At 42.2% G+C, this 15452-nt stretch overlaps 1 protein-coding gene across 4 annotated transcripts in view; it reads right to left on the bottom strand.

Moving 5' to 3' along the window:
- BANK1 (B cell scaffold protein with ankyrin repeats 1) overlaps positions 1 to 15452 on the bottom strand; it is a 372972-nt gene that overhangs the window by 48216 nt on the left and 309304 nt on the right. For all 4 annotated transcript variants that reach the window (XR_009459945.1, XM_019488054.2, XM_059722345.1 and 1 more), the window contains 2 exons: positions 6326 to 6416; positions 1866 to 2213 (listed from right to left, as the gene is read on the bottom strand). Coding sequence is in view for 3 of the 4 variants with exons in the window: in XM_019488054.2 (XP_019343599.1) it covers positions 1866 to 2213; positions 6326 to 6416 (439 nt within the window). In the remaining variant the exon portion in view is untranslated. The remainder of the gene's footprint in view (positions 1 to 1865; positions 2214 to 6325; positions 6417 to 15452) is intronic.

Raw genomic sequence — 15452 nt, 5'->3', positions numbered from 1 at the left:
GGAGGTGCAGCTGTAAGATCCAGGAATGCTGATGGCTCTGTTGTGGGGTGTAGTAATTGTGGGGGTGGTGGAGATGTGTTGGCAGGTTTTGCATTTCTTGTCATGGCACGGTCTGGATCCATTTGGTGTGTTCTGGGCTTGAGGAAGTTTGCTTCTGGTGATGAGGTTAGTGAGTTTCGGTGCTTGTTTGAAGGCTAGGATGACAATTGCAACCCATACTAGAAAGAGACCCTATTCTTAAAAAGATCTTCCCAGAGCCACCCATCCTAGCCTTCAAACAAGCACTGACATACTACACCCCACAACAGAGCCATCAGTATTCCCAGATCTTACAGCTGCACCTCCAGTAATGTAATATATCTCATCCAGTGCACCAAATGCCTTGATGGAAAATATGTAGGAGAGACCAAACAACAACTGCGCACCAGAATGAACGCACACCGGAAATGTATCAAAGACAGGAATACCCAATTACCTGTGGGGGCACATTTCTCACAAGAAAACCACTCTCTCTCCAATCTCTCAGTCCTGATCCTCAAAGGAAAATTACAAAACACTTCCCAGAGACGAGCCTATGAACTCCACTTCATCAGCCTCCTGGACACTAAGAATCCTGGACTAAATATAGACATTGGATTTATGACACATTATAACCTGCCTGACATCTGACTCCCCAGGTATCTCTCCACTATTCATCCCCCTTCTCTCCCCACCCCCTTCCCCCAGCCTCTCTCTCACCCATTGACTCCTCAATCTACATTTTCACTGACTACCTGTCTCGTATGCATACTAGCCCAGCCTCTGGCTTCTTTACTTTTCATTCCATCCAGGAAGAGCACACACCAACTGCTGAAGCTTCCTTAGCCTGACGAAGGGTTTTTGAACCTGAAAGCTTGCTTAATAATTGTTTTCCAACTATTTAAATTGGTCTAATAAAAGATATCAGATTCACCCACAGAACCTTGTCTGCCTATGTCCTTAGACCAACACGGCTACAACCTACACCCCTGTACTTATATTTGTGTTCTTTTTCCATTAGACTAAGATCAAAGCACAATTAAGCATAACTCCAAACTTCCAGCAACAAACCCTTCATGCCAAATCTTTCTCTCTTACTTTTATGCTTATATGAATACTCTGAACAAGTGGTTCTTTAAGAGGAAAGGTTCTTCAACCTTTACAGACACTAAGGTTATCATTTAAAGATGAACCCTTTCCTCTTCTTTCTCCCGTGCCAGGGGGAATTGCCATCTGGCATTTTTGCCTTTATATAAAAGAAAGGCAAACTAGGAAATTTAGTCTTAGATTTTTGTCCCATGAGTCAGGTTTAAATAGAAATAGTCAGTGTGGTAAGTACAGCAACTTATTAAGGCTATGATGTCAGCCATTTACCACAAGTGACGTTCTAGTCTGCAGTAGAACGTATTGCTATATTTCTATCACTGCATTGGCTAAACCTTATACTTAATATTATGTTACTTTCCCCAGTATAACACAAATGCTATTAATTCTACTGGTGGTATTGTAAGTTGTGCCCCGGTAATATTTGATGTCTTAAAAAATAACAATTTATATACAACTCAACTAAAAACTTAACTCAGTATTATGTTTGCAGCCTTTCCCTATAATCCTAAATCTCCCTCATCAGTGTATAATCTCTTGATGTGAAATCTATTGCAGAAACCTTTGCTCTACCACCCCCACAAATCTAGCCACAGCTTCTGGTGAGGTAGGCCTCCACTCAAAGTACTTAAGCATATGGCCTTACTGACCAGCCAACTATCATTAACAATAATTGTATAAAATCTCTACAGCAGCATCTTATCTTCACCATACATAAGAAATGCTTTCTCTCAGGACTATACCTGGTATAAAGGAGTGAAGATCAGTATATATTTGAGTAGCAGCAGGCTCTCGAGGAGGTAGAGGTGGCCTGTCAAAGAGAAAGGAGTCTCTTCTGCCCACTTCATGTTCACCATTATCATCATCAACAACATCATCATCATCATCATGTATGCTGGCATATAAATTGTCAGTGATGTTATCAAACTTGCATGTTGCTTCCTCTAGTTTGTTTTCTTCGGGATCTTTCTCTTTCTCTTCTCTTAAGTTTTCTTGACCTCTCTCGCTGTCTTCTGCCTTCTCATCAGCTTCTTCCCAATGTTTCAGACCAATTTCATGCTGATCTTCTGGGTGCTTCCTAGCTGTTAATGCTAAAAAATGGACGATTTCATTTAAAATTTCCCATTTGGAAGCATTTTTTGTTTCAAAGAATCACATATAAGTAACAGCCCTACTAATAAAACTTTTATGAACTTATACATTTGACAACTTCTCACTGCATAACTTTACCACACAGCTTTTCAAATATTTACCAAATGAACTGTGGACGTTTTCATTATATCTTGCTACCTCAGTACACAACATATTCATGCCAACAATAATATTCAGCTTTTCTAGAGTTATTGTTGGAGAGGAGTTGCATCCACTAGCCTTGTTTCCAATGCAACACAAAGCATAAGTTAGTAAAATAAAGGAACAGCTCATGCAGTTGTATAACTTATTTTTAAAAAAGTATAAGGTGACCACTTATTTAAAATTATTTAAAATGAAATAAATATTTGCCTCTGGAAGATGGTAATTTGCATTGCTAAAAAAAATGGAGCTTTCTGTTTTTAGTGGCCTTTGGACTACAGAACAAACATATAGTGGGGGAATGTAAGGGTAAATTTTCAGCATGACGTATGCACGCAAACACTTTGCTAAAACTGGACAAGCAGATAACTTGTTTCTTCCAAGTCCCTTTAAGTTGTGCCCATTCTCAAATACATAATAAATACTATGAAGGACATAATTTCCAAAATGATGAGCAATTAATCTGCATGTGTCTAATTTCTCTTGCTAGCTCTCTGAATTTTATACTTTTAACCTATGATTTTGGTGTGGATGCTTATATTGTTTAAAAGAGTTGTTTTGTCTAGATCTTCTTGGAAAGCTTTTCTTTCACATTTCTTTCTCAATACGCCCACCTTGATATTTTTCCAGAAGATCCTGGGCCTGGTGGGGAAGAGGGGGAGGGGAATGAGGGGAGGGGCAGTTCTCAGAGTGAACTCTTCCAAAGAGTTCTGTACCTTAAGGCTTTCGGTTCATTTGCTAATGGGACTTTCAACTTTAAATGCCCATCCAGGGGAAAAACACAGTTATAGGTCCCCTCTACACTAGTACACATTAACAGTGGTAGCCAGTCTCCCATCCTTTGCAGTCAAATTGTGGCTGCTTCCTGTCCAGGTTCATTGCGGTAATAGGCTCTTGAAGAGAACCATCTAATGCAGAATAGGAGCCAATCACAACTGTAGGCACTGTGCTTTCTAATTATTGTAATTACTCAAATCCAAGATGAGGTGTTTTCCCCATTTAACATGAGGGGGAAAAGCTCCTCATTTTGGAATCAAGTACAAGTGGGGGGCAAAAGGGGGGAAGGTGGCTGCTGTGACTCCAACTCCAGCCCTCACCTGGGGCTGGAGTTGAAGCCACAGACCCCTGCACCCATCCCCTCCACCACCTGCTGCCACCACTGTCACCTCTGCCTGTCTCTCCCCTCTGCCATTTACCCTTCGTAGCTCCACCTCTGTCCCGTTCTGGCCCATAGCATGGGGCACAGTCTCACTGGCGCCCACTCAGCTTTACAGCAGCAGTAGCAGCAGCTCCAGCCCTAGCTCCAGAATTGGCCATCAGCCCAAGTAGAAACCCCTGCATGGCTGGAGAGCCACGTGCCAGGAAGGGGTGGGGCTTTGGAGCACATAAGCCCAGTCCCTGAGCCCATGCAGGCAATCTGCTCCTGCATGCTGCAGGGTGAAGAGCTCCTGGGAGAGAAGGGCTGCTGGAGACCGACAGATAGACACCCAGGGGAGCTGGGATGAGAGGGTTTTAAGCAGGACCGTCCCTGGCGGGGGGAGGGGAGGGGCAAATTGGGGCGACTGCTCTAGGCCCCATGGAGCTGGGCAGAGCGGCGGTGGCAACTGTGCCATCGCTGCTGGCTTTGCGTCCAGCCGCTTGCTACTCCCCTTCCTCCCTGCTGCCGGCTTTGCATCTGGGGTGCATGGAATCAGGGTGGGGGTGCAGCCCTGCACAGGCTGACCTGCTTGGGTTGGCTCTGGCTTTAAGGGAGTTATGGCTTGTAGGCAACAGTAACCCTAAGTAGGAAAGACTTTTTCTTGTGAAGTGGCTTGTTTGCATTTATGTTATGTTTTGAGGTTGAGACTGGAGGACCATGGAGGGGTGCCCGGTAGGGCACTCTGTGACATGCAGCCTAGCTTGGGGTCAGGGATGCTGAGTGCTGAGACAGTGAGAGCAGCCCATCCTGGGCGTTGGGGACCCCAAAGGCTCAGGGTGTCTGTCTGTTGGTCTCCAGCAGCCCTTCTCTTCCAGGAGCTCCCCGTCCTGCAGCATGCAGGAGCAGATTGCCTGCATGGGCTCAGGGACCGGGCTTATGTGCTGCAAAGTCCCACCCCTTCCTGGCACGTGGCTCTCCAGCCATACCAAGGTTTCTCCTTGGGCTGATGGCAGCCTGCCCTCCTCTGGTGCAGCAGCCATCTGCTTTTCCTTCATAAAGTAACAAGGGCCTTGGCCCCTGTTATACCCTCTTCCTGGTTGCCCCCTGTTCCCCCTCCCCCCAGTGCTGTAGCTTCCCCACGCATGCCTCTACAGGCCACTTGCCCCTCCTTCTGCCTGTGCACTTGCCTCTGCTCCCTTCCTCTATGCCACCACTTATCTTCCATGGCTCCAGCTCCAGCCCTGTTCTGGACCTGGTCACAGAGCACATTTACTCATGGTTTCATAGTTGGTAGGGTTGGAAGGGACCTAAGTAGATCATCAAGTCTGACCCCCTGCCATGGGCAGGAAAGAATGCTGGGGTCAAACAACCCTGGCTAGGTGATTATCTAGCCTCCTTTTGTAGACAGCTACAAAAGATGCCAGCTGGCCAATGTGAACAAGGCCTCACTGGGACCCTGGGGCAGCCTCCTTTAACATTATAATAGTTCCATCAGGCATGGCAAGTAAGGAAAAGGGAGGGTACCCCAGGGAGCCAGAGTGGAGGGTAGGAGCCATGTGGCCATGAGGGGGTGCCATGGCTGTCCCTGGGGCATGGTCCTGGTATAGGAGATATGTGGCATGGGGCAGGTGCCACAGGGGTGCAGGCATGGGGGCAGGTACTAGGGGGGCAAGTACTGGGGCAGGTACTGGGGGTGGGGAGCAGGCAATGCAGTTGGGAGACCAGGAGCCAGGATGCGCAGGTACCAGCAGGGTAGGCAGCGGGGGGCCAAGTGGTCAGGCCACTTAACTCCCTTGACACCCCCACACCTCCTCTCCCCCCCCACATCTGCTTCCCCTGCTTCAGCAGTGGGGGGAAAATTCAAGATGATCTCCCCAATAACTAAATTCTATACATGGAAAATTATAACACATCTTTAAACATCTGTCTAGAATCTAATTATTGGGTGGTTGTCTTAAATTTGAAGCTGTCTTTGGGTAAATATGGTATAAAACTTGCTGCAGAAGAGAGCCTCAAAGAAGTGGAGAAGAAGGGAGCTGTTGGTAAATCAGTAATCATTCCCAATAGCCAGTTGAGGTGGTTAGCTGCAAAGGTGAGGACATGCTGCATGCCTTCATAGATTTCATAGCCTATAAGCATATAAGGGGCGTGCATCAGGAACTAGGAGAACATCTGTTCACTAGGGCATCCCAAGGAAAGACAAGTTCAAATGATAATAAATTGCTGGAAGACCATTTTAGACTGGACATAAGGAAAAACATCTTTACTGTCCGAGTCTCCAGAGTCTGAAATAGACTCCCCCTAGATGTGATGCAAGCACTTACTTTGGACACCTTTAAGAAACACCTGGATGGTTATCTTGCTGAGGTGATCTGACCCCAGCTGAATTCCTGCCCCAGACCTAATGTCTATGAAATCTATGACAGTGTTAATTGCCACTGCTCCCCACTGCCAAATTTCTGGACCTGTAGGAAGCCCCACAGGCCAGGCCTGAGATGACACAGCTCAGCGAGCTGGATTTGGCCTGTAGGCTAGAGGTTGAGCATCACTGCATTGCATCATCATAGGCACACAACTGTGTCCCCTGGTTACACAACTGTGTACTAAAAAACTCCCTGGAAATTAAAGGCTCAATTCTGAGAATGAGAGCATTATAACTCTTCCTTGTTGTTTGTTGACAGTCTCAGAGTTTCTAGGTATCACCATCTACCAGGTACCACAGGCACAATGTGGTACAATGTAACTGAAAACCTTCCATACAGTATTACTTACAAGAGGTAAGTGGAAAATCTGAACGGAGCATGACCACATAAGTGTCATCTTCCTCTGCCTCTTCTTCTTGATCACCATCTGTTGCGTTAATCTGGAAAAAAAATCAAGTATAGAACACTTTTTAGTGGTATAATCCAAGTATATTAGTGCAGCATTATCAAGAAAGCCATTACCCTGGAAAAAAAGCTAGTTCTATGTAAAAATGTTCTCATTTGATATTCTACAGAGGTCTGTTCTCTATCAATATTTGTGCCATGGCTAAATTCCTTAAAATCCTTCTAAGAAGAAACCAGGGACAGAGTGAGCTCTGTTTAGTGCATGCCCATGCATACTGAAAAACAGAGCATCAAGGGTGTGTCTGTAAAGCACAATATAACTTAACCTAACTTAACTCATAGATTCATAGATGTTAGGGTCAGAAGGGACCTCAATAGATCATCGAGTCCGGCCCCCAGATCATCAAGTCCGACCCTCATGCAGAGGTATGGGTGAGGAACACTGGCAAATATCAATGGACCTTTTCTGTCTTAGGCTCTTCTCAGAGTGAAGGAACTCTTATGAAGAGCTCTGTACCTTAAACTCTTCAGTTCATTTGTTAACTGGACCTCCATCTCTACATCCCTATTCCAAGGCAAAGAAATAGTTATAGGTCCCCTCTATAGCAGTAAGCATGTGAGCCAATCATGGCTATATTGCATCTTGTAACCAACTTTGTTTGGGCAACCTAGCTCAGGTATCACTGCACTGCATTTCACTGTGATAGAGTCTAATTGTGACTTATCATAAGTGGGGTAAGGAGAGAAAGAGATGAGCTGAGGATCTGTAAGACGTTCTGAGATAGTCGAAAAGTAGTCAAGATACAACAGTTGATGGAGCTCTCATTACAAATAGTTGCCAATTAAGTCTGGTTATACTGTTAGCTCCCGTGTAATATGTTAAGTGATTTTGTTTTCTCTCTCTGAAAATAAGCATTTAAACTCACAAATCTGCACTTTTCAAATTAACTTCAGTAGAAAGAGGTTCAAACCTACAGGGTGTGTCCAGACGAGTGTGCATGTACAGAGGTGTGCATTTCCTGTGGGGCAAACAGCAGTGGCTCAAATATGTTTGTCCCAGGGCAAATTTGCTCCAGTGCACAGCAAATTGCCCTGGGTGGGGTAGGGGAGGCTGAGGCCAGCACCTGGGCTGGCCCCAGCAGCCTTACTTGGGGCCCTAGGGGCCTCTCAAGGCAGCAGCAGTGTCGAGCTGGTTGCTTGAAGCCTGGCTGGTAGCTAGAGGATGGTTTTGGCTGTCCAGGCTTCATTTCTGGTGGTGCATGCTGTTGCTGCATGTGCTGAGCAGCTTTCTTTAGCAGTGGTTTTTTTTTTTACACCGGGATCTAATTAGCAGCACGGTGAATGGGTACATGTGCACTGCATGCAGTTTGCAGTGCTTCAAACAGGTTTGAGGTGCTGCAAACCACATGTGTGTGCTCATCAGGACATGTCCATAGTATCTTCAGCAACACTTCTTCATTGCTGAGTTTCTGTTAGTGGACCAACCCAGAAGCAACTGTTCACCCACTGTTACATAAAGGGGGTAGGATTATAGTCAATTTTGGTAGGTGTAACAGGAAAAATGTATCCCTATTTTAAGGCCTGACTGTCAAGAAGTTACATATGCAAATGTGTCTATACCACCTGCAGACAGATATGCCTAGTGCATACATACTAGGTATGTTTGCATGTTCATTAATGTCCTTTTGCTATTGTGCATTAAATTTAGTACCTCTAATGTGAGGTACTAACTAAATACGCACTAGGCTGCCCTAAGGAGTATTATTGTGGTTTTTGTTGTGATGCTGTAATGGGCAGTAAAATAGGCTACTGCGCATTAAAGCACATGTGTAGATGTGCCCACTGCTATTTAGTAGGTAGTGCATAAAGTAGATCTGTTAAGAGATATCTCTTTAGAAGCTTCACAGTAGATTCTGTTCCCTGGAAACTGCATTATGAGGTTATGCTTAAAAGGAAATATTGAGTCCTCAGTAATAATGGATCAGTCTTCAATCCTGAAAGGGAGTATTTACTCCTGGGGTTGATTTCTGCCTACAAACCAAAGTCCCTACCAACACAAAAGAAGGAATTTAATGGCATGCCCCATTTATCCTTTAGCTTGTAAGGATTCATGGTCAGCATATTCACAGATTAGAAGGCCAGAAGATCATATAGTCTGATCTTCTATCTAATATAGGCCACAGACTTCCTTGAATTAATCCCTGTTCGAACTACAGCATTTTTTAAAAAGAAAGTTGACTTGTTAAAAATTGTCAGTGGTGGACAATCTATTACAGTACTTGGTATATTGTTTCAATAGTCAAATACTCTTAATGACAAATTGTGTTTTAGTTCTAGTCTGAATGTATGCAGTTTCAATGTTTAACTACTGAAGTTTGTTATATCTTTGTCTAATAGACTGAAAAGCACCCTTTTCAAATCTGATTATAATCTAAAGATACCTGTGTAGCAAACAAGCTAACCTTTTTGCGGTTAAACAGATTGAGCTGCCAGGGTTTCTCGTTATAAACCCTGCTTCCCAAACACATAATAATTCTGGCAGCTCTTCTCTGAACTTTCTCCGCTTTCAAAATTCCCTTGGAGTGTAGATCCAAGACTGGATACTATTCCAGCAGTGATCATACCAGTACCAAATGCTGAAGCATTTAATTTTTAGCCATCAGCAAGTCTGACTGCAGAGGAGGCTTGGCCAGTAATCACTTAGAGCAAGTCAGTGTAGAAGGCTAGGGACAGAAGTTACACATAAACCAATTTAAGTGATCAGAAATTGGTTTACACCTGTAGCAGAACAGAAGTTCAGTGTACATAAACCAGTTTCAAAATGGCTGAAACTGGTTTAAGACAAACCTGGTTGAATGTAGTATCAGACTAAACTGATTTGGGTCAAACCAGTTTATAGAACTTCTGTCCCAGACCCCTTCCTAGTTTAAGTTAAATCAGAGTCCCCCAGAATCCCAGCATGCTGTCTGCTCCAGAGAGCAGAGCTAGCCCTGCCCCTCTGCTCCCAGCCAGGGTGGGGGAATGGCCAGATGCTGGACAGCATGGCCCCCTAAGGCAAAGGGGCAGGGGGGGTTTATTGCCCCCTTTCCCTCTCCCCCCAGAGGACTGCAGCCGGGGTCTGCCTGCCCAGGGCAGAGTAGCCCGTTAGGATCCCCCCTGCCCACTCCAGCGGCAGGGGTGGGGGCATAGCCAGACTCTGGCTGGTATGGCCCTGCCAGCTGCCCGCCTTGCCTGGCGCTGAGTTCATCATGCCTGTGGCTGCCTGGGCTGGCTTGGAGGTGCTGGCGGGCCGGAGCCCAGCAGCCACCTGCTGTGGGGTTTCATTTGCCCTCAGCCTCTGCCACCACTGTTGCTCCACGTCACTGCCTGGCCAGCCACCACCTGTGTGTGCTGGGCTGGGATGTCACAGAGCTGCAGCCGCTTGGGAAGGGGCTGGCTTGGGATAAGCCAGGCTGCAGGGGCAGGGCTCTTCCCAGCCAGCTGTGGCTCTATGACACATATTCAGGCTGTCATATAGCCAAAAAGGTCAGTTTAATTCAGTGGTTGTGTCCAGACCAAGCAGAACTCTCATGTGCCTCTGCCTGTGCCTTTAAGATGGCCCATGGTATAATTTTGAGCTTCTTCCTTTCCCAGCCAAAACAGTAACATAATGCAGAGTTTAAAATACGTATAGCCACTCTATTAACTAAACTAATGGATAATATTCAATTACTCTCAGAGCTACCCTATGTTCCGTAGACCAGAGAATCTCCCCAAGAAAGAATACTACTGCTTTCATAAGGCATTAAGTCCACAAGTTGTGGTTATGTCACATCCTTGAGATCAGCAATCTCAACATGTTCCTAGATTTTTTTTTCTGACTGACAGCATCTTGGGCAAAATGGCTGCCTTGGTGTCCCTTATTTCCCTCCCTTCTCGAATTTGGAGAAGTAACCCTATTTCTCCACAGTATGTTCCATCTGGGGTGACAATCTCAGCTGACTTCAGAGGTACTCTTTTGTCACAACTGAAACTGTTAAGATTGTAGATATACATGGCACCATTTTTATGCAGTGACAGGTCCTGGAACTCCACCTGATTTGGGCTTTTGGTTTATCTTATCCATCTCCTGTCTATCTGCAAGACCCCAAGTGACCAACAGTGCTTTCAGTTCTGCTACGATTAAAGCCCCTTCTCTCACTTTTTAAAAAATTACTGAAAATGTAAAGAAGTTATTTCTGTTTTACAGGATTTAAAACAGACTGATTTCAAGGTGTTTGTTTACTACAATTTGGATGCAAATAATAACGATTTTTATGATTTAATACAAAATATATATTTTTTGCCAATGTTATTATTTACTCTTGTTTTAATTAGATCTTAATAGTACTATTGGGTTCAGCCCAACAGTTTGATTTAAGAGTAACAACACTGGCATTTAAAGAACTCTCAGAAAATGTTTTGGATAACATTTAGTGTTAAGTTAAAACTTCTATGAGATTATGATCAAATCAGAAAAAGACAAGCCATAATACTAATGCATTATCTTAAAAGCATCATTAATCAAGCAGTGAATGATAAGTAGACTCTGACCAAGTCTGAGACACTAGTCTGAAACATGCCCATTTTATACTGTTCCTACCATCATTACTTCAGCCATTCAACCTAGGATATTACACATGCTTATATACACTGTGATAATAGATTAATTTAGTTAAGCAAAAACTTTGCCGTTAATACATTTTTACAATTACCTCTCATCTCTGTTCCATATCAGCTCTGTGCTCATTTCTTAAGGATTTCTCATATCAGTTTGGTACTCTTTGGGTACAATTCTATTTCACTTTCTGTGCCCAATTTAATTACTTATTTTTGTTGATGCATATCCTTCCGTATCCAAATGGCTCAAAGCAGCTATGTGCCAATAGTAATGTTAGCATTTAGGCAGTTTGCAGGTCTCCTCCTAGTGCAGTGTGGATGTGTAAACATCCACACAGCAAGTAAGTAGGCCTGTGCGAAGTGGAAAGCATTCGGTTTGGATTCGGATTCGGCAGGACTGTGATTCGATTCAGTGTTACTTTAAGTCCCATTCTCTTAACAAAACAACCAATCAGCTGTTGAGGCATTTACATCCCTGAATACCTCAGCTCTAGTGGTCATGAGGATACAAGAGGCACAGATATGACCACAGCAAGCAGCACTGCAAAAGAACCAACAACCCCAAACCATCACACGTGAATTTAGAATGGAATTTATATGGATAATGTGACTCAATGAAGTCTATTGACTGTGAACTTCTTTCTAGAGATGGTAACAAATGAAAAACAGACATGAGACCTATCTGACATCCCACACTAAATATAGACCCCAAGTTCGTAAGTGGAACTTATCTCAATAGTGAGTTGAGACAAAAATCCTGATGTACGTTCTGGAACTCTGAAACCCTGAGCTTATGTTTTTTCTATAACACATTTAAGTGCAAGCAGACATCTTATGAGAAGATGCAAAGGAGGTACTTATGCTGTTAAATTAGTCAGTATAAATAAGCAGTAACTCCAGTGACATTAATAAAGTTACACAAGTGTAAAATGTATACACAGAAGAGCAAACTCAAAGCAAATCTGTAAATGCACTGGTAGTCAAGTAATATTTTTTGGCATTTCTATAGCTGTCCAAATTTTACATAGTGGGATTAGATCTTCTAGAACTCAGAGATCTGGTATACAGGCAACCCCCGCTTAGCGCTCTTAATTGGTTCCTGAAAAAACGAGCATTAAGCGAAACAAGTGTTAAGTGAAATCAAAAGTATTTGACAACCCAAGATGGCGACTGCAAGTGTTTTTAATGACTCACGATGGCAGCCGCGGTGTTATAGTGAAACTGGCTGAGCACTAAGTGAAATCAGGTATCAATTTAAAATGAAGGTTATAGTGAAATAGTGCTAAGCAAAATAGTGTTAAGCGTTAAGCAGGGGTTGCTTGTAATTTTGTGAAAATCAATGGCCAGGATGCTCAGCTGATAGAAAACTTACATAGCTCCAGTGAAATCAATGAAGCTATACTGCCTTACATGGATTTTGAATTTGTCTTGTTACTTCCTGTAGTGTAAAAGTAATTAGAAAGAGAAACCAGCTCAAAAAAGTTAAATAACTGGGAAAAATGTGCCCATTTTTAAGGCACACAAAAGATTCCTGAATATCAACACGGGACACTGAAATATGATATTAACAAACAGATTTTTGATTGAAGGACTTAAGAGAATAATGTTGGTCCAGTCACACTAAGTTCTGTGTATTCTTTGGGAAATTGATGAGATTTTATTTTGAAGTCTGAAAATTTGCTATTTTAGTATTTTTGGTATATGCAAAAACCAGACAGCATGCAACAATTTAATTCCATTCAGTGTTATACTGCAATACAGGGCTAAAGGCTTCTCATGAATACAGATTTTCTGTAAGGGTCTGGTGGTATGAGAAATGTTTTTTTCTACTGCCTAGCATAAAATTTATCACTCTTGTTTATATTCATGCCGTGCATTGTATAAATTTCAAAATTTAAGAATAGTGTAGAGAATGGAAAAAAGGTGCATGCAAACTGCCCATAAACAAACAAACAAAAAATCATATTATTTTCAGTACTTCATACACATGGTTTTGTTTGAGTGCAATTAAATTCAAAACTTGAAAAGAATCCAAATATCTTAAGATTTTGTCTTTGTAAGCTTGTTTCAAAGCTTACAAGTGGCAGTTGGCTCAAAAGTGGAGAAGTTTTTTGTTCTATGTTATGGGAGGCCATGTTTTTCTCGACTTCAAGCCAGGGATGCTTTGAATATGTACCCAGCAGTATCAAATGAAAAAACCAAGCATGGTGATAAAGTACTAGGATTGTCACTCTGTACTTGTTGGACATTTCATTTTTCTACCACTGCCATAATCTCATCCAAGCCATAGACAGAGGATCCTCTGCATAAAACCAATAATTTCTCACTAAGACTACCCTCAACAATTATTGGAAAATAAGTATGACCAAGAAGAATTACAAGGCAGCGACTTAGTTTTCATATTTCGTCACAATTCCCTCTCTCACAAAAAAGTAGGGTCAAATTCTGCCGTTACTTACATTCATACATCTCTCACTGGTCATTTGAGACTGAGATGAAAATAAATATTTCCTTAAAAAATGGTCATTTGAAAGATATATTTTTTGTTGTTAGCAGTTCTACAGGAGTTCTTTAAAACGTGTGAAAGCTAATAGTATGAAATACCTGGGGTTTAAATGTTGGGAATATTGAGAGGGGGGATTGCATCTTGAATCACTAGATTGATCTGGAATCCAGTGACAAAGTACTGGCAATGAGCTGGGGAGATTAAAAAATACATAAATACAAGAGAGGTGAAAATGCAGCTAAATGTCAAATTTTCCATTTGAAACCACGACTATTCCAGGATATATTCAACCTGGACTCATCCAACTCACATTTTTTACTTCCATATTTACAGTTAAAACATATTTTTCTACTTACACATGATGCGACTGAAGTGAAGATGGAAAATGAATTTCAATCTGCTACCACTATTTGGCTGTCACAAAGTCACTTCTCATTTTTTTTTGGTTTACAAAAAAATAGAGCTAAAAAACCAAAATTCAAATTCTGTGATACAAACACATTCAGTGCATGGGTTTAGAAATATTTCTACCATTATTATTCCCTATACTTAAAATGGGTAATATCATTAAACTTCTCTCTCTAAAATAACAATATATTTTAAAGTAGACCTGCTATAGTCAGCATCACCTTGAATTTTTGGCATATCCAATATATTATGCCTATTTTAGTACTTAGGCTGCTCAACTTGTGTTGTATAAGAAAGTGCATAACCTCAATAACCATCTCATTGGAAACTAATTTGAAATTCTGCAATCCTCTATAGACATAAGTGCTATGTGCTGTTTCACTGTTACTTCAGTGAGGTACCATATGACAACATATTGGCATAAATGCCAATAAAGACTGTTTGAAATGAGGGTATGCTGAATGGACATTCTGCTTGTTGCTAACTCCTTCAGGATCTTAGCTCAAATTAGTTTAGTTTTAATTCTGAGCACACGGATACACAATTTTTACCCCCGCACCTGTATAGATTTCTCTTTGTTACATAGAGGCATGTTGGGAACAAGATCAAACTTGTTCAGTTTAGTTCAGATCATGGTCTTCTGAAGGGACACGTCTAAACGAGACTCTGACTGCGCAGATGTTACTGCGCAGTCATTTAATAATTGCATACTCAAGTACTAAATGACTGTGTAGTAACTGGAGCTACTGCACAGAAGCATCCCCACATGGCTTTGTGGTGATACTTACTGTGCAATAGCTCATTACTACTGCGCAGTTAGCATCACGTCATGGTTTGTGCCCCGCGACACTACTGTGCAGTAGTAACAAGCTACTGTGCAGTAAGTGTCTTGTGTAGGTGCAGCCAAGCTGTAGGTGAAACAGCAGTAAAGCTGTGTCTGTGACTTTTTTACTCCCATGAAAGTTGTTCTAGTATTTGACTTATCCTTCCATCCTTGGGATAAATGTTTATCAGGGTCTATGGAAACAACTTACATAAAAATCTGACTAAAACATAACCACATCAGTGTCATTTACTTTCACTGCACCTTCTGCGTCACTGACTGCAAAGATACATTTTACCAGGTTTTAAAAACTCATTTAATTTCTTTCATTGTTGTTCACTTACTCTCATTTTGGAATTTAGAACTAGCTGGAGTTTGGCACTCAAAAAGTAAGTCCCCAAGCAACTTGATTGCAATAAGTTAGCTAGCTTCCTTTATGGAGGAAGAAATGCAGCCCTCACTTCTTCAGTAATATACCTAGTACCAGCAGTATTGAATTTAGGGCAAATATAAGCTTCTACATTCATATACCATTAGTGCATTTAGGGGCCTTAATGTATATATATGAGCCTAATCTTAGGGATCTAGTTTTGAAAATGTTAGCCTTGCATTTTATTCAGACTTCCTTTAACCCTTACCTATATTTAGTGCTTCATCAAAATGTAATCCTTTTAAGCACCTGCCATTGTGGGCTTT

This window comes from Alligator mississippiensis, chromosome 2 (genome assembly GCF_030867095.1).
Source record: "Alligator mississippiensis isolate rAllMis1 chromosome 2, rAllMis1, whole genome shotgun sequence".
Classification (NCBI taxonomy): Eukaryota; Metazoa; Chordata; order Crocodylia; family Alligatoridae; genus Alligator; species Alligator mississippiensis.
This window is presented reverse-complemented; position numbering and strand designations above follow the sequence as displayed.